This window comes from Carcharodon carcharias, chromosome 4, assembly GCF_017639515.1.
Source record: "Carcharodon carcharias isolate sCarCar2 chromosome 4, sCarCar2.pri, whole genome shotgun sequence".
Classification (NCBI taxonomy): domain Eukaryota; kingdom Metazoa; phylum Chordata; class Chondrichthyes; order Lamniformes; family Lamnidae; genus Carcharodon; species Carcharodon carcharias.
The window spans coordinates 128808703-128834593 of record NC_054470.1 but is presented as its reverse complement, the minus strand read 5'-3'; the positions used below and the strand labels follow the sequence as shown (position 1 = coordinate 128834593).

The 25891-nt window shown below is 43.6% G+C and overlaps 1 protein-coding gene across 4 annotated transcripts in view; it reads left to right on the top strand.

Annotated features, from left to right (window-relative positions):
- Window positions 1–25650, top strand: part of pam (peptidylglycine alpha-amidating monooxygenase) — a 347354-nt gene extending 321704 nt beyond the window's left edge. For all 4 annotated transcript variants that reach the window (XM_041185953.1, XM_041185952.1, XM_041185950.1 and 1 more), the window contains 5 exons: window positions 5676–5775; window positions 19854–19913; window positions 20419–20622; window positions 22640–22702; window positions 24764–25650. In XM_041185953.1, coding sequence (XP_041041887.1) covers window positions 5676–5775; window positions 19854–19913; window positions 20419–20622; window positions 22640–22702; window positions 24764–24948 — 612 coding nt within the window. In that variant the 3' untranslated portion in view covers window positions 24949–25650. The remainder of the gene's footprint in view (window positions 1–5675; window positions 5776–19853; window positions 19914–20418; window positions 20623–22639; window positions 22703–24763) is intronic.
- Window positions 25651–25891: the final 241 nt, after the last annotated feature.

Sequence of the window (25891 nt, the reverse complement as noted above, 5' to 3'; positions counted from 1 at the left end):
TTCCCTACCTTTACCAGCCAGAGCTTTCTCATATCCCCTCTTTGCTCTCCTAATTGCTTTCTTAAGCTCCACCCTGCACTGTCTGTAATCCACTAATGCCTCTGCTGATTTGCTTCCCTTGTACCTGCTAAAGCCTCTCTTTTCCTTCTCATCGTATCCTGAATATCTCTGGTCATCCATGATTCTCTGGGCTTGTTACTCCTTCCTATCACGCTAGAGCGAACATGTTGAGTTTGTACCCTCCCCATTTCCTTTTTGAATGCCCCCCCCACTGCTCCTCTGTAGATTTCCCCAGAAGTAGCTGTTTCCAGTCTACCTTGGCCAGATCCTTACTAAAATCCACTCACCCCCAATCCAAAACAATTTTTTGCAACTTGTCTATTTCTTTGTCCATAACAAACTTAAACTGTACCGTGTTGTGGTCGCTATCACTAAAATGCTCCCCCACCACCATCTCAGCCACCTGTCTGGCTTCATTCCCCAGAATTAGGTCCAGCACTGCACCGTCCTTACAAGGGAAATTAGAGATAGTTGGGTTGCAAGGAGGAAGCATACAAATTGGCCAGAAAAAAACAATAGACCTGAGGATTGGGAGCAGTTTAGAATTCAGCAAAGGAGGACCAAGGTTTTGATTAAGAACGGGAAAATAGAGTACGAGAGTAAGCTTGCAGGGAACATAAAAAGCGACTGTAAAAGTTTCTATAGATATATGAAGAGAAAAAGATTGGTGAAGACAAATGTAGGTCCCTTACAGTCAGAAATGGAATTTATAATGGGGAACAAAGAAATGGCTGACCAACTAAATACATACTTTGGTTCTGTCTTCAGAAAGGAGGACACTAATAACATACCAGAAATGTTGGGGAACATAGGGTTTTGTGAGAGGGAGGAACTGAAAGAAATCAGTATTAATTGGGAAATGGTGTTGGGGAAATTGATGGGATTGAAGGCCGATAAATCCCCGGGGCCTGATAATCTACATCCCAGAGTACTTAAGGAAGTGGCCCTAGAAATAGAAGATGCATTGCTGGTCATCTTTCAAGATTCTATAGACTCTGGAACAGTTCCTACAGATTGAAGGGTTGCTAATGTAGCCCCACTATTTAAAAAGGGAGGCAGAGAGAAAACAGGGAATTATAGACCAGTCAGCCTGACGTCGGTAGTGGGGAAAATTCTAGAGTCCATTATAAAAGATTTAATATTTAAGCACGTGGAAAACAGTGGCAGAATCAGACAGAGTCAGCATGGATTTATAAAAGAGAAATCATGCTTGACAAATCTACTGGAATTTTTCGTGGATGTAACTAGTGGAGTTGATGAGGGGGAGCCAATGGATGTGGTTTATTTGGACTTTCAGAAGGCTTTCAACAAAGTCCCACAAAGAGATTGGCATGTAAAATTAAAGCGCTTGGGATTGGAGGTAGTGTATTGAGATGGATAGAAAACTGGTTAGCAGACAGGAAACAAAGAGGAATAAATGGGTCTTTTTCCAAATGGCAGGCAGTGACTAGTGAGGTACCGCAGGGATCGGTGCTGGGACCCCAGTTATTCACAATATATATTAACGATTTAGATGAGGGAACTAAATGTAATATCACCAAACTTGCAGAAGACACAAAGCTGGGTGGGAGGGTGAGCTGTGAGGAGGATGCAGAGATGCTTCAGTGTGATTTGGACAAACTGAGTGAGTGGGCAAATGCATGGCAGATGCAGTATAACGTGGATAAATGTGAAGTTATCCACTTTGGTAGCAAAAACAGGAAGGCAGATTATTATCTGAATGGCTATAAATTGAAGAGAGGGGAATGTGCAACGAGACCTGGGTGTCCTTATACACCAGTCGCTGAAGGTAAGCATGAAGGTGCAGCAGGCGGTAAAGAAGGCAAATGGTATGTTGGCCTTCATAGCCAGAGGATTTGAGTACAGGAACAGGGATTTCTCGCTGTAATTGTACAAGGCCTTGGTGAGACCACACCTAGAATATTGTGTGCAGTTTTGGTCTCCTTATCTGAGGAAGGATGTACTTGCTATAGAGGGAGTGCAGCGAATGTTTACCCGACTGATTCCTGGGATGGCGAGACTGACATGTCAGGAAAGATTGGGTCGATTAGGATTATATTCGCTGGAGTTCAGAAGAATGAGGGGGGATGTCATAGAAACCTATAAAATTCTAACAGGACTAGACAGGGTAGATGCAGGAAGGATGTTCTCGATGGTGGGGGAGTCCAGAATCAGGGGTCACAGTCTGAGAATATGGAGTAAACCATTTAGAACTGAGATGAGGAGAAATTTCTTCACCCAGAAAGTGGTGAGCCTGTGGAATTCATTACCACAGAAAGTAGTTGAGGCCAAAACATTGTATGTTTTCAAGAAGGAGTTAGATATAGCTCTTGGGTGAAAGGGATCAAAGGGTATGAGGAGAAAGTGGGAACAGGCTATTGAGTTGGATAATCAGCCATGCTCATAATGAATGGCGGAGCAGGCTCAAAAGGCCGAATGGCCTGCTTCTGCTCCTAGTTTCTATGTCCTTTGTTGGAGCCTCTACATATTGACCTAAAAAGTTTTCCTGTATAAGTTTCAAGAAATCCACTCCATCCAAGCCCTTAACACTATGTCTATCCCAATTAATGTTGGGAAAGTTGAAATCATCTACTATAATTACGCTATTGTTATTGTTTATACACACTTCCGCAAATTGTGCACCTATTTGCTCCTCAATTTGCCACTGACTATCTGGGGGTCTATAATAAACACCTAACAATGTGACTGCCCCTGTTTTATTCCTAAGCTCTACCCACGAAGCTTCATTCGATGCCCCCTTCAAGGTATCATCTCTCCTTACTGCAGTAACTGACTCATGAACTAATAATACAGTGCCTCCTCATATATTACCCCTTCCCCTGTCTCGCCTGAAGATTCTATATCCCGGAATGTTGAGTTGCCAATCTTGCCCCTCACTCAACCACATCTCAGTGATGGCTATTATTATCACAATTCCACGTGTCAGTCCTCACCCTTAATTCATCCGTTTTACCTGTAATACTCCTGGCATTAAAGTGGAGGCCATCCAGCCTTGCCTTACTCCCTGGAAACCTAATGCAGCTGTACTCCCTCTGACTTGATTGTTTTACTGTATTATGATGTGTCCCTATTCTGCTAACATTCTGTGCCCCTCCCCCTGTCAAATTAGTTTAAACTCCTCCTAACAACACTAGCAAACCCGCCCGCAAGGATGTTAGTCCCGCTCTGGTTCAGATGTAGACCATTCCACGTGTACAGGTCCCACCTTCCCCAGAAACGGTCCCAGTGATCCAGGAATCTAAAACCCTCCCTCCTGCACCAACTCTTAAACCACATATTCATCTGCACTATTCTCCTATTTCTGTGCTCGCTAGCATGTGGCACCGGGAGTAATCCAGAGATTACAACCTGAGAGGTCTTTCTTTTAGCCTACTGCCTAACTCCCTGAAGACCTCATTAATGTAAAAAGGATTCTGAGGTACTTCATCAATAAGCATAACATCGTACATGCCAAGCAAGAGGGAGTGATATGGAGGATGCTGAAAGATTTTTGAAGAGATGAAAAGAATTTTAAAGGAGGGAGAACAGGCACAGAAGACCCTGGATGCTGAAGGCTATGCCTCCAACAGTAGGGCATGGGAGAAAATTCACAAAATGGTGAAATGCAGTTTCCAAAAAAGGAATTCAGGCTGGAGAAGTATTTTGAGATAGGTTAAATTTGAACTTGGGCATAACAAGCTTCAGATTTGCTTTAGAAATTGTCTCAGGTTCAGCAGTGCTGGTCATTTCTGAAAGTGATTCCCTTGCCTTAAATGAAGGATGTGGCTGTGCTGCCCAGTATGTAATAGTATAAGCTAAGAGCATAACCATAGTATGTTCTGAGATATCACATCTTTGTGCCCTGATGTGCATTTTCCAATCTTTCAGTAGACGCACCGAAAACACTTTAGTGAGATGAGGCCAGGTAAGAATTCATGAGCTGCCTTATTTTACACACAGCAAATTGTGCCCAGATCTTGCAGTGCTAATTGCGGTGAACATTGAGACATTCACTTCTATTGAGGGTCTTATTAGCATTGCAACTACTGGGAGGCCACTTGCACTCAAATCCAGAAATTGCAGTGCACCTGAATGGACTCCAGAGGAGCTCATGCTGATGGTTCCATTGGGTTCTGTCAGCCTGGAACTTGGGCTGATTGCCCAGAACTTACACAGCTTTTTATATTGATTTTTAAGGGATGCTCCTAACAGATGCAGACCCTGCTCATGAGCACGTCCCTTTTACCAACACTCCTGCTCCTCTGGCTCTTCTCCCCACATCCTGGCTCCAATTGCTCGCTTAAAAACCAGGGCTCCTCTCCCACCTCCTCCAGCTACCCCGCGACCCCAGCTCCTTAGTTCCCCCATGTCGGAAACAGCAATTGATGGAGGATTTTCTCCTCAAGGGAGCTGGGGGGAGGGGGTGTGTACGAAAGAGCTGTAATTAAAATACAAAACCAAAAAACAAACTAAAAATGGAGAAGAATCAAGAAAAACCTACCTGTTGATGAGCTAATCACAGACCTCAAGGGCATCTTCAGCTCGTGATGTTAAAGGGCTTCCCCAGTGATGTGCTACGCTGCTGCAACTCTACACTTATTCTGACATTAAATTCATACTACAGCTGTGAGAGCAAGTTCCCACTGCACCCTACAGAAAAGGTGGGGTTGTACTTTTTCACAGGGTTAGCAGTGAACACCTGTGCTTCGCTACTGGCCACAAGATCCAGGCCATTAAGCAACAGTTATAATCAAATGTCACTAATTTTTGCACCAATTTTGTTCCCTCTATGTACATAAGCATATCCCATCATCTTGTTAGTGGGATAACATACTCTATTAGTAAGCTCCCTTCCTATGTCTTGGGAGTGAACTTTTGGCAAGTACCCTACAATAAACAGATGAATACATCATCCCAAAGACAACAACATTCTGCAGTTATATAGTGGTCTTTAATGTTCCCAAATGGTACCTAAGCTTCTAAATGGCACCTAAGCAACTTCATTTGAAAATATTTTAGTTAAGTGCTTTATTTGAATTCTAATATACATTTTGATCCATGTTGCTCTATAAATCTAACTTCTTAAAGACAATATGAACCTAATAGTACTTATTTTAACATGAATTGCACCAAGATCCTACCATGTAATGAGAAATCCCAAAACATGAAAATGAAGATCAGGGTTTTAAACTTGGATGTGTTGGGGACTGGGAACCAATGTAGGTCAGTGAAGACAGAGGTTATAGATAAGCATGACGTAGTGCTGGGCAGATTCATGCCACAGACCTTTGGACAAATTGGAGCTTATGAACGATGGGAAGCCAACAAAGAGGATGTTAGAATAGTTGAATCTGGAAGTGACAAATATATGCATATAAAAGTTTTAGTAGTAAAGGGACTGAGTTAGGAGTGACTGTGGGCAGTGTTGCAGAGGTAGAAGAAACAGTTCAAGGTTCAACTGCTATTGGTTTTTTTCAGGCACTTGGAATAATTATGCCAAACTTTTTTGTACTTCAGGTAATGTCTTGGTACATTGTGGTATTTTCAAAAGAATGGGATGTTGCAATTGTTTACTCTTATATGCAAGTTAACATGGATTTATTTATTTTCTTAAGAACTTCTTGATGCCACATGACATTGTTGCAGCAGATGATAAGACTATATATGTTGGGGATGTTCAAGCAAACACAGTGTGGAAATTTGTACCAGCAGAAAGTAAGCTTTCAGTTGATTTATTTTATTTATGTTTTATTTGACTTCACTGTTGTGTATATATATTCTCCTGAACTGGATAAGTTTATGATTATTGTCTAAGCATTAATTTGAAAATAGTTTCAATAAATCACCATTTTATTATTTGTTTTAAAACTTGAGTTTTAAACCACCTCTTACCAAAGTACCAAGTGACAATAATGGTTCATGCTGCCTATCGAGTGTGAGGTATGGAGAATTTAGACCACTGACTTCAAATGTGGATTTCTTGGTGCTCTAAATTAAGTTGGTTCTGTGACCTCCTGGCTAGTGTATGTATTGTGGTGACATATCATCACAGCCATAATCAAGGCAGTAATAAGTCAGAAATTCATAATGGCAAAGAAGACCATTCAACCCATTAAATCCATGTTGGCTCTCTGTAGAGCAACTAGCCAGTCTCCTTCCTCCGCTCTATCCCCGTAACCCTGCAAGTTTATTTCCTTCAGGCACCCATCCAGTTTCCTTTTTAAATCATTCATTGTCTCTGCTGCCACCACCATTATAAGCAGCAAGTTCCAGGTCATTACCGCTTGCAAAAAAAAGTTCTCCCTCATATCCCCTCTGCATCTCTTCCATAAAACCTTAAATCTGTGTTCCCTAGTCTTTGTACCATCAGCTAATAGGAACAGCTTTTCTTTATTTATCTTATCTAAACTGTCATAATCTTGAAGAACTCTTATCAATTCATCCCTCAATCTCCTTTGCTCCAAGAGGAATAACCCCAGCTTCTCAACATAACCTTACAGCTAAAATCACCCATCTGTAGCACCATTCTGGTAAATCTCCTCTGTATCCACTCAAGGACTATCACATCCTAAAGTGTGGTGACCAGAACTGGGCGCAATACTCTAGTTGTGGCCTAACCTGAGCTTTATAAAGGTTGAGCAGAACCTCCCTGCATTTGTACTCAACATCTCTATTTATGAAGCCCAAGATCCCATAAGCTTTGCTAACCAGTTTCTTAATATGTCCTGCCGCCTTCAAAGATCCATGCACAGGAACCCCTGAGTCCCTGTGTCCCTGTACACACTTTGGAACTGTGTTATTAAGTCTATGGGCAGGATTTTCAGTTTGACGTGCGGGGGCGGGCCCTGCATGTCCACACGTAAAGTGACGTGCATCAGGCGAGCGTCCCTACTTAACCGCGCGCCATCATGATATTTCACTGGGCGGGCGCATGATGAAGTCCGACGCATGTCCGCCATTAATTAACAGGCCAGTTAAGGCCCTTTAATTTTCAATCGACACTGATTTTTAGGCGCCCGTGCGATCTTCGGGTTGGCACATGGGCACAAAGGGCAGGCGGACAAGAGACTTTACTATAAACCTCATCCACGGGTGAGACAAGAGGGCTCAGTGGGGTCGTCAATCTGCTTTGTGGAGCACTTATTGAAGAAAGTATTTTAAACTTGCCTGTGTGATACGCAGTAGTTCAGAACGCATTCCAGCAGTTTTTTGTGTACTTTTAATCTTCAGGTCAGCACTCTTTTGCGGACCTGTAGCTTTCAGGAAGCCTCCCCTTAGCCTGGATTTGGGATCTGTCATGTCCACTGGAGGCAGCTCCTCTGAAGAGGAAGGGAGGACTAGAAGGGGGAGGAGACTAGGACTGCATACTCAGCCTCCAGGGGAGCCACCTTTTGGAGTACAGGCACAAGGGGCGCAGGGCCAAGAGGTTGTCCAAGGTGGAAGGGGCCACAGAAGACGCCACTATCCTGCTGCCAGGGTATACAGGCGGCAAAGCAGTTACCTCAATATGCCTGAGGTGCAGTGTCGAAGGAGGCTACAACTGTCAAGGGATATCTGTCAGATCATTGGCCCTGAGATTTCCCCTAACTGTGTGGGTGGACATCCCATGCCAGTGGCTCTGAAGGTCACAGCTGCCCTTAACTTCTATGCCTCTGGCTCCTTCCAGGGCTCAATCAGCTGTCCACACTTGTGTCAAGCAGGTCACAGGCACTCTGTTCAGACGGGCATTGACCTTCATCCGCTTCCGCTGGAGCCAGGCAAGCCAGACAGAGCGAGCCAGAGGCTTTGCGGCCATTGCTGGCTTCCCCCATGTCCAGGGTGCAATAGACTGCACACATGTGGCCATCAAGGCGCCAGTGGGTGAGCCCGGTGCCTTCGTCAACAGGAAGGGCTTCCACTCCATGAATGTGCAGATAGTGTGTGATCACAGGATGTAGATTTTACAAGTCTGTGCAAGGTACCCAGGCAGCTCCCACAGCGCCTACGTCCTCAGACACTCCCAGGTGCCGAGGCTCTTCAGAGCTCCAGCCCAGCTAGATGGATGGCTGCTGGATGATAAGGCCTATCCCCTCCGAAGGTGGCTCATGTCGTCTCTCCGCCATCCAAGATCAGAAGCTGAGCAGCGGTACAATAGGAGCCACGACTCCACAAGGGCTGTGGTGGAGAGATCCATTGGTGGTCTCAAGATGCGCTTCCAATGCCTGGACCGCTGAGGAGATGCACTCCATTACTGCCCAGATCGTGTGTCGGTGATAGTGATTGCATGCTGCGCTCTCCACAATCTTGCACTGGAAAGGGGGGACGCAGTGGATGATGAAGACATTCAGGCAGTGTCTGCAGCTGCACACAATGCGTCCAGTACGGATTCTGAGGATGAGCAAGCACAGGGGAATGCTGAGGGGGTAGACGCTGATCTGGGACTACACCAAAGAGGCAGGGACACCCAGGAGGCTTTAATCCAACGAACCTTCAGCTAGCTCAACACAAATGGATCAGCAGGACCAGCCTTGCCTGGCGCATCCATACTCAACGCCTAAGTGCAAAATCTGTCAGGTCATCAGCTTTTGACATAAATTTGAATGCCCAAACAAAGACTCATGACAGTTTTCTTAAACATACACATGCAGAACAAACGAGCCACCCTCAGCCATGGTCACACATCTGAATTTTAAATTTCAAATCAGAAGTTCTCCCAATTATTAAAAAGCACTGTCGTCAAGCAAAAAGAAATCCTAAGGACCTAATCTCGGGCCAACACAAAAGCAGCAGTGAGAAACCTACGGTGTGCCTAAGGTGCCTTCGGTTTACATTTTCGGGTGCTACATCTTGATGTTGCCCCCTCACTTGGACTGGCATCTGAGACAGTCTGCTGACTCTGCTGTCCTCTGGCCCGTGGAACCTGTGCTGGCCCCGCCTGCGAGAGACCTGCCAGTTCCACAGCTGGCATCCCCCCAGTCATCGCAGCCTCACCAGATGAAACGGTCACTGGGAGAGGGGCAGAGGAGCTGGTGCCCTCCGCGCCGTGAGAGGAGCCCGCAGAGATGACAGGCAGCTGCTGCACCAACGTGAGGTCGCCTCGGACCTCCCTGCTCACCGTGGATGGATGGGCAACAAGCTGGGAAGCTCCCACACTGGCAATGTGAGTAGCTGAACTCATTGCCAAAGTGAAGGCTTGCTGGTTTGAGCACATCCCCAGGAAGCCATGGCGGGTCTCCTGGATGAGGCTCTCTACAAGAATCTCCAGTCTCTCCATGGAGGACACATGGAGCTCGGACATATGGCTCATAGCTTCGGCGAGCATCCGCATAGACTCCTCCACCACGGACACCAAACAAAGCATTGCCTCATGTATCACACCCAGATGTTCCCACACACCCGGCTGCATTTCCTGCAGCTGCTGTGTCGCAGACGACTCCAGAGGCACATCATCATGCACCGAATGAGCTTTTGCCTGGCACTCTCTGTCTCTGCCAGTTCCTCCATCAAATGTGAAGTGCCCTCTCCACTGTCCCCCGGGACACGAGCCATTGTTCTGATTCCCACTAAGGTGCTAGTATCTGCAGTGGTGCCTGCCTTTCAGAAATGGTGTGACGCTGGTGACACTTGAGGGCCCTCAGGTGTGAGAGCGGGCCTCTGCTGCTCCTCCTGCCGGCCATGCTCTGATGATGCTAAAACGAACAACAAGAACAATGGATCAGTTAGCGTGCACACTCTCACAAAACATTGGTGGGGTGGTAAATAGTGAGGAGGATAGCCTTACATTGCAGGAGGATATAGACAGGCTGGTCAGATGGGCTGATGAGTGCCAAATGGAATTTAATGTGGATAAATGTGAGATGATGCACCTGGGCAGGACAAACAAGGCATGGGAATACACGATGAATGGTAGGACCCTGGAAAGTAAACAGGATCAGAGGGACTTTGGTGTGTGTGTCGACTGGCCCCTTAAGACCATAAGACATAGGAGCAGAAATTAGGCCATTCGGCTCATCGAGTCTGCTCTGCCATTCAATCATGGCTGATTAGTTTCTCAACCCCATTCTCCCTCCTTTTCCCGGTAACCTTTGATCCCCTTACCAATCAAGAACCTATCTACCTTGGTCTTAAATACACTCAATGACCTGGCCTCCACAGCTTTCTGTGGCAATGAATTCCATAGATTCACCAATCTCTGGCTAAAGAAGTTTCTCCTCATCCCTGTTCTAAAAGGTCTTCCCTTTACTCTGAGGCTGTGCCCTCAGGTCCTAGTCTCTCCTACTATTGGAAACATCTTCCCCACCTCCACTCTATCCAGGCCTTTCTGCAAGGTAGCGGGACAGGTACATAAGATGTTTAAGAAGGCATATGGCATACTTGCCTTTATTAGCCAAGGCATAGAATATAGGAGCAGGAAGGTAATGTTCGAACTGTAGAAAACGCTGCTTAGGCCACAGCCACAGTACTGCGTGCAGTTCTGAAATGTGCATTATAGGAAGGATGTGATTGGAGTGCAGAGGATGTTTACCAGGATGTTGCCTGGCCTGGAGAATTTCAGTTATGAGAGATTGCATAGACCGGGGTTATTTCCCCTGGAGCAGACGTGATTGAGGGGGGACATGATTGAGGTGTATAAATTTATGAGGGGCATAGATAGGGTAGACAGAAAGGAACTTTTCCCCTTGGCGGAGGGATCAATAACCAGGTGACATAGATTTAAGGTAAGGAGCAGGAGGTTTACAGGGGATGTGATGAGCAACTTTTGCGCACACAGGGTGGTGAGAATCTGGAACGCACTGCCTGAAGGGGTGGTAGACTCAGAAACCCTCATACCATGTAATAAGTATTTGGATGTGCACTGGCAATTCCATGGCATACAGGGCTATGGGCCTAGTGCTGGAAAATAGGATAAGGGTAGTTAGGTACATGTTTGACCCGTGCATCCTCGATGGTCCGAAGGGCCTTTTTCTGTGCTTCAGACCTCTAACTCTATCACTCTGTGACCGAGCAATATTGCAACAATAACAAATTTTACAATCATCAGTGCTACGGATGTTGGAAGGACATTGCAGATCTCACTTTTGGCCTCAAATACCTGGCCGTTCCACCCCAGCCTCATCGACACCAGTTGACCTGGGTGCATGCCAGCTTAAAGGCCTCCTGCTCAAATCTACTTAAGATGAGGAGGTGTGCCTGGCCTCCTCCAGTCCTTGCAAGCTCCGAGGCATTATGAGCATCCGTCTCCTGAGAAAGAGAGAACACCATTCGTTGTGGCAATTTGCACATGGACTCTGCGCGTGCGCATGCCGCACCCCAACCACAGTGGGCCATATCAGGTCTCCAGTGCCTCCTCTCCCTGCTACTGCTGATCACACACAAAGGTAGTAGGCTTGCTCCCAAACGCCCCCAACAGCTCCTTGGACACATGCTGCGTACATCACTTTAGGAACCACACGGTATTTGCTCCCACAGCAAGGATGCGCAACTACGTGCAGCATAGAGGGTAGCAGATGGTTCTTTGCCGCGACACCTTGAGGCTCCCCTTCCACCATCTCATCACCCTGAATAGGCCATGTGCTGGAGTTCTGAGTATGCGCCTAGCTGCATCCCCTGCAGGTTGCCCCAGACTAGTCATGTGTGACTAAGGGCAACGTATGGTGCAGGGAAGAACTCATTTCCTCATGAACCACTCAGGCTGATCTAAACATGGGCACTATCTGCTTGCCCACCCAGCAAAGGAAAAATGCCCTACGTGATTCAATGCAGCCATGACAGTAAGACTTGGCGGGGGGCTCAAAGGCTAAGGCTACCTGCTGGGCTAAATGCCCAATGCCAACATGGTACTCACCCTTCCAGAGTGCAACAAATCATTGAAGCACTTATGGCACTGGGATCCAGGCACGCAGCACCACGTCGCGGGAGCTCACCACCTCCTCCCAGGCAGGTTTGGTCATGTGGGGGGGCCGCCTCCTCCCATCCTGGGAGACCAACACCTCCAGCCATGCTGCCATCTCCTCGAGGAGGGCAACAAGGCATTCATCTGAAAAACGAGGGCACATTGGCCTACCTACAGCTTGCCCTGCTCCTGTGGCAGACCCTGCAACCTGGCCTGCTCCTCTGCCCTTCCCTCCAGCCTGGCCTGTTCACCCGACCCCCTGTGGTGCGCCCTCGAATTGGCCAGTGTGAGCAGCCTACAAAAGGCTGCCAGGCCTTCTTTTAAACAGACTGCCGGGTTGTCATTGGATCCAGTGGTCTGTGCACTCCCACCGCCGCCCGCACACTCCTGCTATCCACGGGAGTCAGCAAATACGTTGTGGGGGGGCTTATTTGGACTGCCCACTCTCCCTCTCCCCATAATGGAAAATGTTGCCCTACATTGCTTCTCCCTATCCTTTCTGATAAAACGCATCACATCACACTTAAATTCCACGTGCTACTTGTCTGCCCATTCTGCTAGCCTATGTATGTCCTGTTGCAGTCGATTGGTATCATCCTCATTGTGCTCCACACCTCCAAGTTTAGTATCATCAACAAATTTTGAGTTTACTGTGTTTTCCAACATCAAGTCATTAATTTTTATCAAAAAAAGCAGTAATCCCAGCACAGACCCTTGGGGAACGCCACTGTCTACCATCCTCCAGTCTGAAAAACCACCTTTTTCTATGATTATCTGTTTTTTTGCTCTTATGCAAATTTTTTTTATCCAAGCAGATATTGGCCCCCCTTTTCCATGAGCCTTAGTTTTGTTAACCAGCTTTTCAGATATTACTTGTCAAATGCTTCCTTAAAATCTATGAAAACAGCATCAATTGCATTCCCTTCATCAACTTTCTCTGTAACTTTAACAAAGAATTCAATTAGGTTAGTCAAGCATGATCCACCTTTTGCAAATTCATGCTCGCAATCCTTAATTAATTCAAACTTCTCCAAGTGCCAGTTGATTTTTTTCCCCTGATTATTGTTTCCAAAATCACACCACTGATGCTAAAATTATAGGCCTGTAGTTACAACAAGCGTCCTTGCACTCCTTACTTTGGACAGACAGTAATATTTTTTCAATAACTGCACAAAGTGTACTAGACTTTTAAAAATGAGTTTGCTGTAACCACAGAAAAAAAGTAGGTCCAATAAAAATAATCATATTTCTAGAATTGATCACAGTTCTGAAGCAGTGGCTTCATCTCTGATTTGTGTTCATTTAATTCAACAGCGGTGTTACACAGTTAGTATTCCTGATATCATAAATTCATAGAATGATATAGTGCAGAAAGAGGCCATTTGGCCCGTTCTGCCCATGTCAGCTCTTTGGTATTTCTATCCAGTAAGTCCCACTGCCCTGCTCTTTCCCTGTAGCCCTATAAACTTCTTTTCCCTTTCATTGTCCAATTCCCTTTTGAAAGTTATTATTAAATCTGCTTCCTCCACCTTTCAGGCTGTGCATTCCAAATTAAACAGCTCAGAATTTCCTCATGCTGCCTATGGTCCTTTTGCCAATCACTTTACATTTGTCTCCTCTGGTTACTGACCCTTCTGCCACCAGAAACAATTTTCCTCCTTTATCACAAAGAAACATTCATGGTTTTGAACATTAAATTCAAATTTCCCCCAAACCTTCTCTGCTCTAAAGAGAACAACCCACAGTTTCTTCAGTATCTTCACACAACTGAAGATCCTAACTTGGTACCAACCGAATAAATCTCTTCTACACCGTCTATGCCCTTGACTTCCTTTTGAAACTGTGGTCCCCAAAATTGAACTCAATACTTCAGCTGAGGACCAGATAGTATTTCATAAAGGCTCAACATAACTTGGTTGCTTTTGTACCCTAATCCTCTATCAATAAAGCCAGAGATCCTGTAGTTTGTAACAGCTTTTCTCAACATGTCCTGCCACCTTCAAAGATCCACTTATATACACTCCAGGTCTCTCTATTCCTGCAGCCCTGATAATATTATACCATATATTGTCTCTCCTCATTCTTCCTAACAAATTGTATCATTTCTCACTTATCTGTGTTAAATTTCATTTTACCATGTTCCGATTTAGATAATCATCCAATGCCCTCTTGAATACCCCAATTGAACCACACTTCCAGGCAGTGCATTCCAAACCCTAATTACTCTCTGTGTGAAAAAGCTTTTTCTCACCTTGCATTTGCTTCTTTTGCAAAACACCTTAAAACTGTGTCCTTTGGTTCTCGATCCGCTTACGAGTGGGAACAATTTCTCCCTATCTACTCTGTCCAGGCCCCTGACTACTTTGAAAACTTCTATCAAGTCTCCTCTTAGCCTTCTCCTTTCCAAAGAAAACAGTCCCAACTTTTCCAATCTTTCCTCATAACTGAAGTGTCTCATTCCTGGAACCATTCTCGTAAACCTCTCCTGCACTTGCTCCAGTGCGTTCACATCCTTCCTATAGTGTGGCGCCCAGAACTCTACACAATACCCCAGCTGAGGTCTAGCCAGTGCCTTATAATAAGTTCATCATACCCTCCCTGTTCTTGTACTCTATGCCCCTATTAATGAAGCCTAGAATACTGTATGCTTTCGAAACAATTCTCTCTACCTGTCCTGCCACCTTTAATTACTTATGTACATCTACACCCAGGTCTTTCTGCTCCTGCGCACCCTTTAGAATAGTGTCCTTTAGTTTACACTGTCTCTACATGTTTTTTGTACCAAAGTGTATCACCTCACACTTCTCCACATTGAGCTTCATCTGCCACCCATCTGCCCACTCCACCAATGTGTCAAATGACCTTTTGAAGTTCTACACTGTCCTCCTCACAATTTACAATTCTCCCAAGTTTTGTGTCATCCGCAAGCTTTGAAATTGTCCCCTGCGCACCAAGATCTAGATCATTTATTTATATCAGGAAGTGCAAGGTCCCAATACCAACCCCTGGAGAACCCACTACAAGCCTCCTTCCAGCTGGAAAAATACCCATTAACCATTACTCTCTGTTTCCTATCCCTCAGCCAATTTTGTATCCATGTTGCTACTGTCCCTTTTATTCCATGACCTATAACTTTCCTCACAAATCTGTTATGTGGCTCTGTATCGGACACCTTTTGGAAGTCCATATACACCACAACAGTGGCCTTGCCCTCATCAACCATCTCTGTTACCTCTTCAAAAAGCTCCAAATTAGTTAGACATGATTTTCCTTTAACAAATCCATGCTGATTCTTCCAAATCAATCCAAATGTTTCCATGTGACTATTAAATCTATCCAGAATAATTGTTTCTAGGGACAAGATTTTGCCCTTGGCAGGGGGGTGTTCGGCAGGGACGGTCTTGAAGCTGACCACCACCTGAGATCGGCTCCGCACCGTGATTTCACGCGGGTGGGCAATTAAGGCCCGGCCAGTGTGGATTGCGAGCAGCAACGTTGAGCGCTGCCTGTGCGGGTGGGGGGAGGAGGGAGAGCCGGGACTAGCGCACAGTTCGTGCATGACCGAGAAAGAGTGCTTCAATCTCCCAGAGGCACGGAGCTGCGTCAGGGAGATTGAAGCGCTGTGTAAAAAAAATAATGAAGAGAATAAAAATTATGAGCTGGGATGGGTTTTTAATTAAAAATACAGTTTTTATTTAATGCTTATTTGCTTTAGGAAACCTCATCCTGCTCATGGATGAGGTTCCTAAAAGATGTAAAGGCCGCTTGGCCTTTTTGCCTGTCTGCCAACCACTAGGTTGGACAGGCAGCATAAATTTGAATTTAATTAGATTGTTAATAGTCTTAATAGGCCTTTTAATTACCTGCGAGCGCACAGCCGACTCCGCCATGTGCCCACCGAACAAAATATCACGAGACTGCACGATGACGTCAGGACGCATGCCCAACGTCATCACACATCATTTTGTACTCGTGCGTGTCGGACACACGCCCGCATGCCGGGCATAATATTCTGCCCTAGAAGTTTCCCCACCACCAAAGTTAAACTGACTGGTCTGTAATTACAGGGCAGATCTTTACAACCTTTTTTGAACAGGGGCGTAATGTTTGCAATGCTTCCAGTCCTCTGGCACCTCCCCCGAATCCAGAGAACATTGAAAGATTATTGCCAGTGTCTCTGCAATTTCCACTCTCACTTCTTTCAATATTCTTGGATGCATCTCATCCGGTCCTGGTGTCTTATCAACTTTAAGTACCGACAGCTTATCCAATATCTCCTCCTTATCAATTTTAAACCCCTCTAGTGACTGAGTTTCTCCTTTGTCACTATGGCCTGGGCAGTATCTACCTCATAGATAAAGACAGATGCAAAGTATTCATTTAGCACCTCAGTCATGCCTCTTGCCTCTGTGTAAATCCCCTTTTTGGTCCCTAATCAGCCCTACTCCTTTTACCAACCTTTTACTCTTGATATGCTTCTAGAATACTTTGGGAATTCCTTTTATGTTAGCTGCCAGTTTTTTTTGATCATCCCTCTTTGCTTCTCCTATTTGCGTTTCCACATCCCTTCTGAACCTTCTGTATTCAGCTTGGTTCTCAATTGTAAGACCATAAGACGTAGGAGCAGAAGTAGCCTATTCAAATCATCAAGTCTGCTCCGCCATTCAATGAGAACATAGCTGATCTGATAATCCTCAACTCCACTTTCCTGCCTTTTCCCCATAACCCTTGATTCCTTTACTGATTAAAAGTCTGTCTTTCTCAGCTTTGGATATCCTGAACAACCCAACCTCGACAACCCTCTGCAGTAAAGAATTCCACAGATTGACTACCCTCTTGAGAGAAGAAATTCTTTCTCATCTCTGTCTTAAATGGGTGATCCCCTCACTCTGAGATTATGCCCCCTGGTCCTAGACTCAACCACAAGGGGAAACAACCTCTCAGCATCTACACTGTCAAGCCCCTTAAGAATCTTATATGTTTCAATAATGTCACCTCTCATTCTTCTAAACTCCAATGAGTACAGGACCAACCTACTCAACTTCTCTTCATAAGATAATCCCCCCATGCCCAGGATCAACCTAGTGAACCTTCCCTGGACTGCCTCCAATGCCAGTATATCTTTGCTTAGATAAGGGGACCAAAACTGTTCACAGTATTCAAGGTGTGGTCTAACCAGTGCCTTATATAGTTTTAGCAAAACTGCCCTATTTTTATACTCTATTCCCTTTGAAATAAAGGCCAACACTCCATTTGCCTTATCTATTACCTACTGAAGTTGTATGCTAGCTTTCTGGGATTCATGCACAAGGCCCCCAAAATCCCTCTGTTCTGTAGCTTTCTTCAGTCTTTCTCCATTTGAGTAATATTCAGCTCCTTTGTATTTGCTACCTGACACCTGTCTTAAGCATACATTTTCTTCTTTAACTTAATTTCTATCTCCTTTGTCATCCAGGGAGCTTTGGATTTGTTTCCCTTTTGAGGGAACATACCTTGACTGTGCCCAAACCATCTCCTCTTTGAAGATAGCCCATTGTTCAGCTACTATTTTTCCCACCAACCTTTGGTTCCAGTCTATCCAGACCAGCTCCGTTCTTGCCCCATTGAAGTCCGCTCTGTGCCAGTTGATTATTCTTAGTCTGGATTGACCAATATCCTTTTCCACTGTAATCCTAAACCTTATGATGCAATGATCTCTGTCCCCTAAATGTTCCCCTACTGTCACTTGATCTACTTGGCCCACCTCATTCCCAAGAACCAGGTCTAGCAGTGTCTCTTTTCTTGTTAGACTGGACACATGCTGCTGTAGGAAATTCTCCTGAACACAATCTAGGAACGCTTTTCCCTCATTGCCCCTTACACTGCATCTATCTCAATCTATATACAGGTAATTAAAGTCCCCCATTATAACTACTTTAAGATGTTTACACCTCTCTGCAATTTCCTTGCAAATTCGTTCCTCTATATCCTTCCCACTAGCTGTTGGTCAATACATTACACCCTTCTATTCCTTAGCTGTAGCCAAATCGATTCCATCCTTGAATCCTCTGATATATCCTCTGATTCCAGTACTGCAATACTCTCCTTAACCAAAAATGCTACCCTTCCTCCTTTTTCCCCTTTCCTATCTTTTCTGAGCACTTTGTAACCAGGAATATATAGCACCAGATCTGCCCTTCCTTAAGCCAGGTCCCTGTTATCACCACAATATCATAATCCCACAAGATGCCTGTAACTCCTGAATTTTATTAACTATATTCTGTGTATTCACATACGTGCAATGTAACCCTGAATTAGACTTCATTACTTGCTCCTTACTCTGACTCCATCCATTAACTTACTATTCTCTATTCTAGTGTTATCTGCCTCTCCCAACATTTCGTGCAAAATGCTTGATCAAGTTAGTCAATGTGATTTTGCTTTAACAAATTTGTGCTAATATCCATTTATTATCCTATGGTTTTCCAAATGCCAATTCATTTTGTCTCAGATTATTGTCTCTACAAGTTTCCTTACCATCAATGTTAGGCTCACTGGCCTGTAGCTACTTCTCAATCGACCCCTTTTTTAAACAGGTGTGTAACGTTTGTAATTCTCCAGTACCCTAACACAGGTATCACATCTAAGGAAGACTGAAAGATTGTGACCAGAGCTTCTGCAATTTCCATCCCTAATTTCTTCAGTAACCTAGGATACATCCAATCCAAACAGGATGGTTTTCCTATTTTGAGGACTGGCAGTCTTCCAAGTACTTCTTCATCTATTTTTATCCTATCTAATATCACTATGTCCCCCTTTATTATTACATTGGCAGCATCCTCATCTCTACTAAAGACAGATACAAAATACTCATTTAGCACCTCAGCAATGCCCTCTGCGTCAAGAACATTCCTCAACTCACAAAACCTACCCTCAAACCACCCCCCCCCCCCCACCGTCTTTGCAAACTAATTCCCAATTCTTACCTTCCTTTCCTCTTCAAAGTCCTTGAATATGCCATTGTTTGCCAGTTGTATGTTTGTCTTTTATGTATTTCCATATTTGGATCTCTCCAATCAGCTTTTGGCACTTGCTATAAAACTGATTTTCCCCTAATCAAAGTCACAAATCACATGCTCTGTAACCATGGTGTTTTTTTTTTCCCATTCCTTATCTTCCTTGGAGACTCTATAGCCTTTGACAGTTGGCAACACCATCATCTTCCAAAGCTGTTTCTCTATTCTCAAGCTTGGTGGGACTGTTTAAATCACTTCAAAACTTCATTCCTTCCTCTCTGCAAGCTTTTCCATTATTGCAACCCCACTACTGAACTTTGTTCCTCTGAGTCCAACCTTTTCTGCAATCTTCCAACCACCAGCAGCTATGGCTTCATCCCCTTTGGTCCAATACCCTGGAATTTCTCCATTTTTTTGTCTGATTATGCCTTGGATCCATATCAAAGATACTACATAAATGTATTTTGTTAATTTGGCATAGGAGTTTCATTGGAGCGTGAAAAATATCTCAATAGTTTCACTAGTGTGCTGCTTTCCTGGGGCAAACCTAGAATTATACCTTGGTGTCATTCAAAAGATGTGGAATGGTTCTCTGCCTTATATTTATAACTCATTATAGCTCATTTGGGATAGAATCATATGAGATTCAGTAATGACGATAGGATTTCCTTGACCCATTCGTCTCATGAGCACATCATGATGATGTATTTCATTGCTTGAATGATTCACATATGATTTCCACTTATATGTAATTTGGATGTGGACATGTTACATAATATTGATGTTTGCAGTAAGTATATAGATATCCCCTTTTATGACACAGTGATTTGAGGAAAAAACTAATCTAACTCCCCTTTTAAAGTTTTAATTCAGCAACCTCTGAAGTGTAAGCTTTATATAGGAACATATTTTATATTTAATTTCAGAAGCTGAGCACCGTTCAGTAAAGAAAGCTGGGCCTGGCATGGAGATGCATGAAATAGATGGTAAGTATGTCCTGTGCCTGCAATATCTTTTAGCGCAAGCTTTTCATTGAAAAAAAATAAGCTATTCTATTTTAGAAGTACAAGGGTGTTATCCCTGGTATCCTGGCCAATATTTATCCTTAAACCAACAACACAAAAACAAATTATCTGGTCATTGTCACAATGCTGTTTGTGTGAGTTTGCTGTACACAAATTGACTAGTGTGTTTTCTACATTATAACAGTGACTACTCTGCAAAAGTTTTTCATTGGCTGTAAAGTACTTTGGGATGTGCTGTTGTCATGAAATGCAAGTTTTTATTAACTAAAGGAAATTATACTGTATCGATTGGCAAGTTTTAAATAATTATTGGATCTGTTGAATATTGAAGCAAATTTGTACACTTGAAACACTAATTTTAGCAAGTTTGTATCAGAGTTATTGGGACAAACTTAAATTCTAATAAATTACTTAGCATGCAAAGTTTAATAATGACCATTCATATTATATTTTTTTCAATTTTAAGCAACTGAAACATTCCTGGAAGCAGAAATAGAAGGCAAGATGAGAACACCTAATGTGCTGGAGAAGCATAAAAGTAACAATGTTCTCAAACAGTCAAGTACTGCAGTTTCTCCAGTCCTTATTACATTACTGCTCATCATTCCTGTTGTGATGTTAGTAGGAATTGGACTCTTTATCCACCTGCGAAAGAGCAAGATATATGGAGGTACAGAATATGATTCATGATGTAATTTTTTTTTAACACTTGTAAGCAACTTCAAACTTTGTTTTTATTAACTTACGTTAACCATTAAACTGCAACACGTGTATGTTATATACAAAATGCCACAAATATATGCACACAGTTTTGGTGGCATGGCAAAAAGTCATTGAGGAGACTGAGAGTCACAGTGAGCTCAACAGTAGTCTATTCCCTTTGGTGTGACTGAAGCATTTGGATGCCCAAGAAACTTCATCACAATCTTTCAATTTCTTCATAATGCAACTGCCTTGAGTGGGAGATCTGAAACAGGTGCCTTCAAAATCCAGAGCAGGGTTAAGCAAGTTTGCCTGATAGCCCTCATATTATTTACAATCTACCTGACAGTGGCTATTCACCTTATCAAAGATCAACTGTCCTCTGATGTCAGTATTAAATGCCATCTAGATGGAACCCCTTTAACCTCAGACCCCTCCGTGCTAAAACTAAATTGACCACCATTGATATACATAATCTACAGTTTGTGCATGACTGCAGTGTCTTTGCCCGCTCTGCACCAGATTTGGAAGCCACTTTTGATTTTTTTTTCAATTCTGAATACAAGAACCTCAGCCTGTGCTTGAATATTTCCATAACAAAGCTCACATGTCAACCCATTTTGGTCAGCCAAATATTCCACTTCCCATACCTTGGCAGCCACTCTCTCAAAAGGCCACCATTGATGAGGAGATCCAACACCAGATCAGTTGTGCCTGTCTTCTGTAAACTTAAGGCAGCAAGTGTTTGACATCAAAGACCTCTGCAAGTCAACAGAAGTCTTAGTGTGCAGAGCAGTTGTCATCACCACGCTGCTGTACTACAGTGAGACTTGGACTGTGTATCAATGACTCATAAGAGCACTGGAAAAATTCAAATTAACAGTGCCTCAAGATTCAATGAGAGGACTGTCGAACAAATGCTAGTGTCCTTCTTGAAGCCAGCACCACAAGTATTCAGACAAAGCTCCTGCAAAATCAACTTTGGATGCTGTTGCCAGATGGCCGAAAACCATACCCCCCGCCAGATCCTGTTTTCTCAAATGGCCAACGTTCCAGGGAGGACTTGGAAATGCTTCAAAGACATTCTGAAACTGTACTTGAAGTATGACAGCATTGACATTAATGACTGGGCGGAGTTTGCTACCAATCATTCAGAATACTGACAACTTGTCCATAACGCTGCGTCTTGATATGGCAGAGTGGCAGCAGAGAAGGAAAGAAAGGAAAGCAAATCTTGCACTCTGGATCCCACTACCTTGTGGTTTGTCCTGCTCCATGTGCCCAAAGATCTGCAGGTCCAGAATCCGCCTGTTCAGTCACATGAAGATCCTTGGCAGAAATTTGCGACCTTAAGTAGGCGTCATCCTCGAATCGAGGGGCAGGTGCAACAGCAATCCCCTTTGAGACTTGAGTTCAAATTTAACCCCCCCCCGCCCCGTCTGGAAGAACCTCATGTTAAATCGCATTTCATTTTCTAGAGCCAATTCTTCATTATTTCAGCAATCTCTCTTAATGTTGATGTGTGATGTTGAAATTCTCACACAGATCCAATGCAGCATGTTGTTTAAAGATTAAGACATGAACCTGAAGCATGTTTTCTGAACAGAGTAAAGGAAACTTAACCCTGCATCTAATCATATTGAATCAGCTGACCAGACACTATTTAGTAACATTTTCCAGAGGGAGAAGACCCTTCGGTCCACCTAATCCACGTATCCACAGTAATTCCATTGGTAAATTGCTAATAACCTTGAATCCCGTGTGTTGACAAGATGCCTGTGTCTGGAAACCTTTAAAAGTTTCTTGTTCCACAACCCATGCTGGTAATCTGTTCCATATACTTCCTACATTTTAGTAAAACAAAAAGTTCCTCCTGCTTTTCACTTTTTTTGTTGGACTTAATTTGTGAGCTGTCATTGTAAATAAATCCTCCAGAAATATGAAATATTCTCAAAAATCTGACATACTTTCCTTTGTCTTTACAGAAGACCCTGATAGCAAATTGGAGTCAATACAGTCATCAGGAGGAATCCTGGGGAGGCTTAGGGGTAAGATAATTGTAAAATGAAGGCAGAATCATTTCCAGAATTAAAGCTGTCTCCAACATTTACACATGGTAATTTCTGCCAAGGATCTTCATGGTAATTAGCAACATTGCTAATTTTCCATCAGCAAGAATTATTTTGTTAACTAGACTAAAACTAGACACTGGAGAAGTAGTAGTGGGGAACAAAGAAATGGCGGAGGAACTGAATAGGTACTTTGCATCAGTCTTCACGGTGGAAGACACGAGTATCATCCCCAAAGTTCAAGAGAGTCGGGGGGCAGAGGTGAGTATGGTGGCCATTACCAAGGAGAAGGTGCTAGGAAAACTAAAAGGTCTGAAGGTGGATAAATCACCTGGACCAGATGGATTACACCCTAGAGTTCTGAAGGAGATAGCTGAAGATAGTGGAGGCGTTAGTGGTGATCTTTCAGGAATCACTCGAGTCAGGGAGGGTCCCAGAGGACTGGAAAATTGCTAATGTAACCCCACTGTTTAAGAAGGGAGTGAGGCAAAAGACGGGAAATTACAGGCCGGTTAGCCTGACCTCGGTCGTTGGTAAGATTTTAGGGTCCATTATTAAGGATGAGATTTCAGAATACTTGGAAGTGCATGATAAAATCGGGCAAAGTCAGCATGGTTTCATCAAAGCTGTTAGAATTCTTTGAGGAGGTAATAAGTAGGTTAGACAAAGGAGAGCCAATGGATGTTATCTACTTGGACTCACACAGGAGGCTGCTCAGTAAGATAAGAGCCCATGGTGTTAGAGACAAGGTACTAGCATGGATAGAAGATTGGCTGTCTGGCAGGATGCAGAGAGTGGGGATAAGGGGGTCCTTCTCAGGATGGCGGCCGGTGACTAGTGGAGTTCCACAGGGGTCAGTGTTGGGACCACAACTTTTCACTTTATACATTATTGATCTAGATGAAGGAACTGAGGGCATCCTGGCTAAGTTTGCAGATGATACAAAGATAGGTGGAGGGACACGTAGTATTGAGGAGGGGGGGAGGCTGCAGAAGGATTTGGACAGGTTAGGACAATGGGCAAAGAAGTGGCAGATGGAATACAACGTGGGTAAGTGTGAGGTCATGCACTTTGGTAGGAAGAATAGAGGCTTAGACTATTTTTAAATGGGGAGAGAATTCAGAAATCTGGAGTGCAAAGGGACTTGGGAGTCCTAGTCCAGGATTCTCTTAAGGTTAACTTGCAGGTTGAGTCGGTAGTTAGGAAGGCAAATGCAATGTTGGCATTTATTTCGAGAGGACTAGAATATAAAAGCAGGGATGTGCTGCTGAGGCTTTATAAGGCTCTGGTCAGACCACATTTAGAATATTGTGAGCAATTTTGGGCCCCATATCTCAGGAAGAATGTGCTGGCCCTGGAGAGGGTCCAGAGGAGGTTCACGAGATTGATCCCAGGAATGAAAGGCTTAATATATGAGGAACGTTTGCGGACTCTGGGTCTATACTCGATAGAGTTTAGAAGGATGAGGGAGGATCTGATTGAAATTTACAGAATACTGAAAGGCCTGGATAGAGTGGATGTGGGGAAGATGTTTCCATTAGTAGGAGAGACTAGGACCCGAGGGCACAGCCTCAGAGTAAAGGGAAGACCTTTTAGAACAGAGATGAGGAGAAATTTCTTTAGCCAGAGAGTGGTGAATCTATGGAACTCATTGCCACAGAAGGCTATGGAGGCCAGGTCATTGAGTGTATTTAAGACCGAGATAGATAGGTTCTTGATTGGTAAGGGAATCAAAGGTTACAGGGAGAAGGCAGGAGAATGGGGTTGAGAAAGCCATGATTGAATGGTGGAGCAGACTCGATGAGCCGAATGGCCTGATTTCTGCTCCTATGTCTTATGGTCTAATGGTCTTAAAAGTCCACAGCTTAATTACATTGTGAAAAATTGGTAATACTGAAATGTCTTTTTTAACTTTAAATAATTGCTATCAAAAGTATTACATGCCCATGGCAATGTTTTAAACAAAGATAGACAATGGATCTAAAAATGTTGTTATATTTTGCATAGTCTGAGGAAATCAAAATACGTTATTCTTGACAGGAAAAAGCAGCCGAGGACTAAATTTGGGGAACTTCTTTGCAAGCCACAGAGGTTACAGTCGAAAAGGTTTTGACAGATTGAGTACTGAAGGAAGTGATCAAGAAAAAGATGATGAAGAAGGCACTGACTCAGAAACAGAAGAGTATTCTGCACCACCACTTCCACCCACCACCTCATCCTCTTGAAATATGCTAATTCCAATTTGCCCTGATAACGCTGACAATATATTGAGTTCCCATTTTGTTTCCCTAAAAGCAGATGTGTTCAGGATGTGTATTTGATAGTAACTGTACTAATCTGTTTTGCCTACACAACATGTACGTTTTTATTTATTTGTGGAGAGTTTCATTATCATGCTTTTGCCTCCATATCTAAACAATCAAGTCAGTTTTATTCTCGGGACCAAGTATTGTCTGAATACTGAAGCAAAATTTACCGCTTTGGGCCATAATGAATATTTTTAATTGTTACTGTCTTACCTTGCTGGAGCTATAAACCTGTGTTGGTGAGTCAGTCACTTTTTTGTGCTTGAGCTGTAGCATTTGGCTACTGTCCTGTCTGGCACTTTAGTTTGATATTTCCAGTTGTAAGTAACATCGTGCCTTCTCTATCAAGCATCCTTAGTCTATTGTAGTCCAATTATGCTACAAAGGGAAGCAAGGCTGCTACTTTTTGTCTTAGTTTCTCTCTATAACTATCCTGTTTACTGAACAGAAAATTGTATATACAGAGAACAGGATCTGTATTTACAGCAAAAGTCATTTTTTGATGTATTCAAAGTAAATGTCTAATACTAAAATTCTAGGGGGGTGCAAATTGTTATATTGTCAGAACACTATTTTCGGTCGCTGAATGTAATTTGTGTAATAAAGTGTTCGCGAGCATTACTCATTTTATACATGCATCATTCATGTGGGTCTCGAACATTCTCATGGTTGGAACTGCTTTTGTGTTCATTTACAAGGTTTGAGTGTCCTTTGCAAAACTAGCATTTAACCAATCTCTAATTGCCCTTAAAAGGTTGTGGTGAGCGACCTTCTTGAATGCAACTGAGTAGCTTTCTAGGCAATTTCAGGGGGCAGCTAAGAGTCAACCACATTGCTGTGGTCTGGAGTCACTTCTACACCA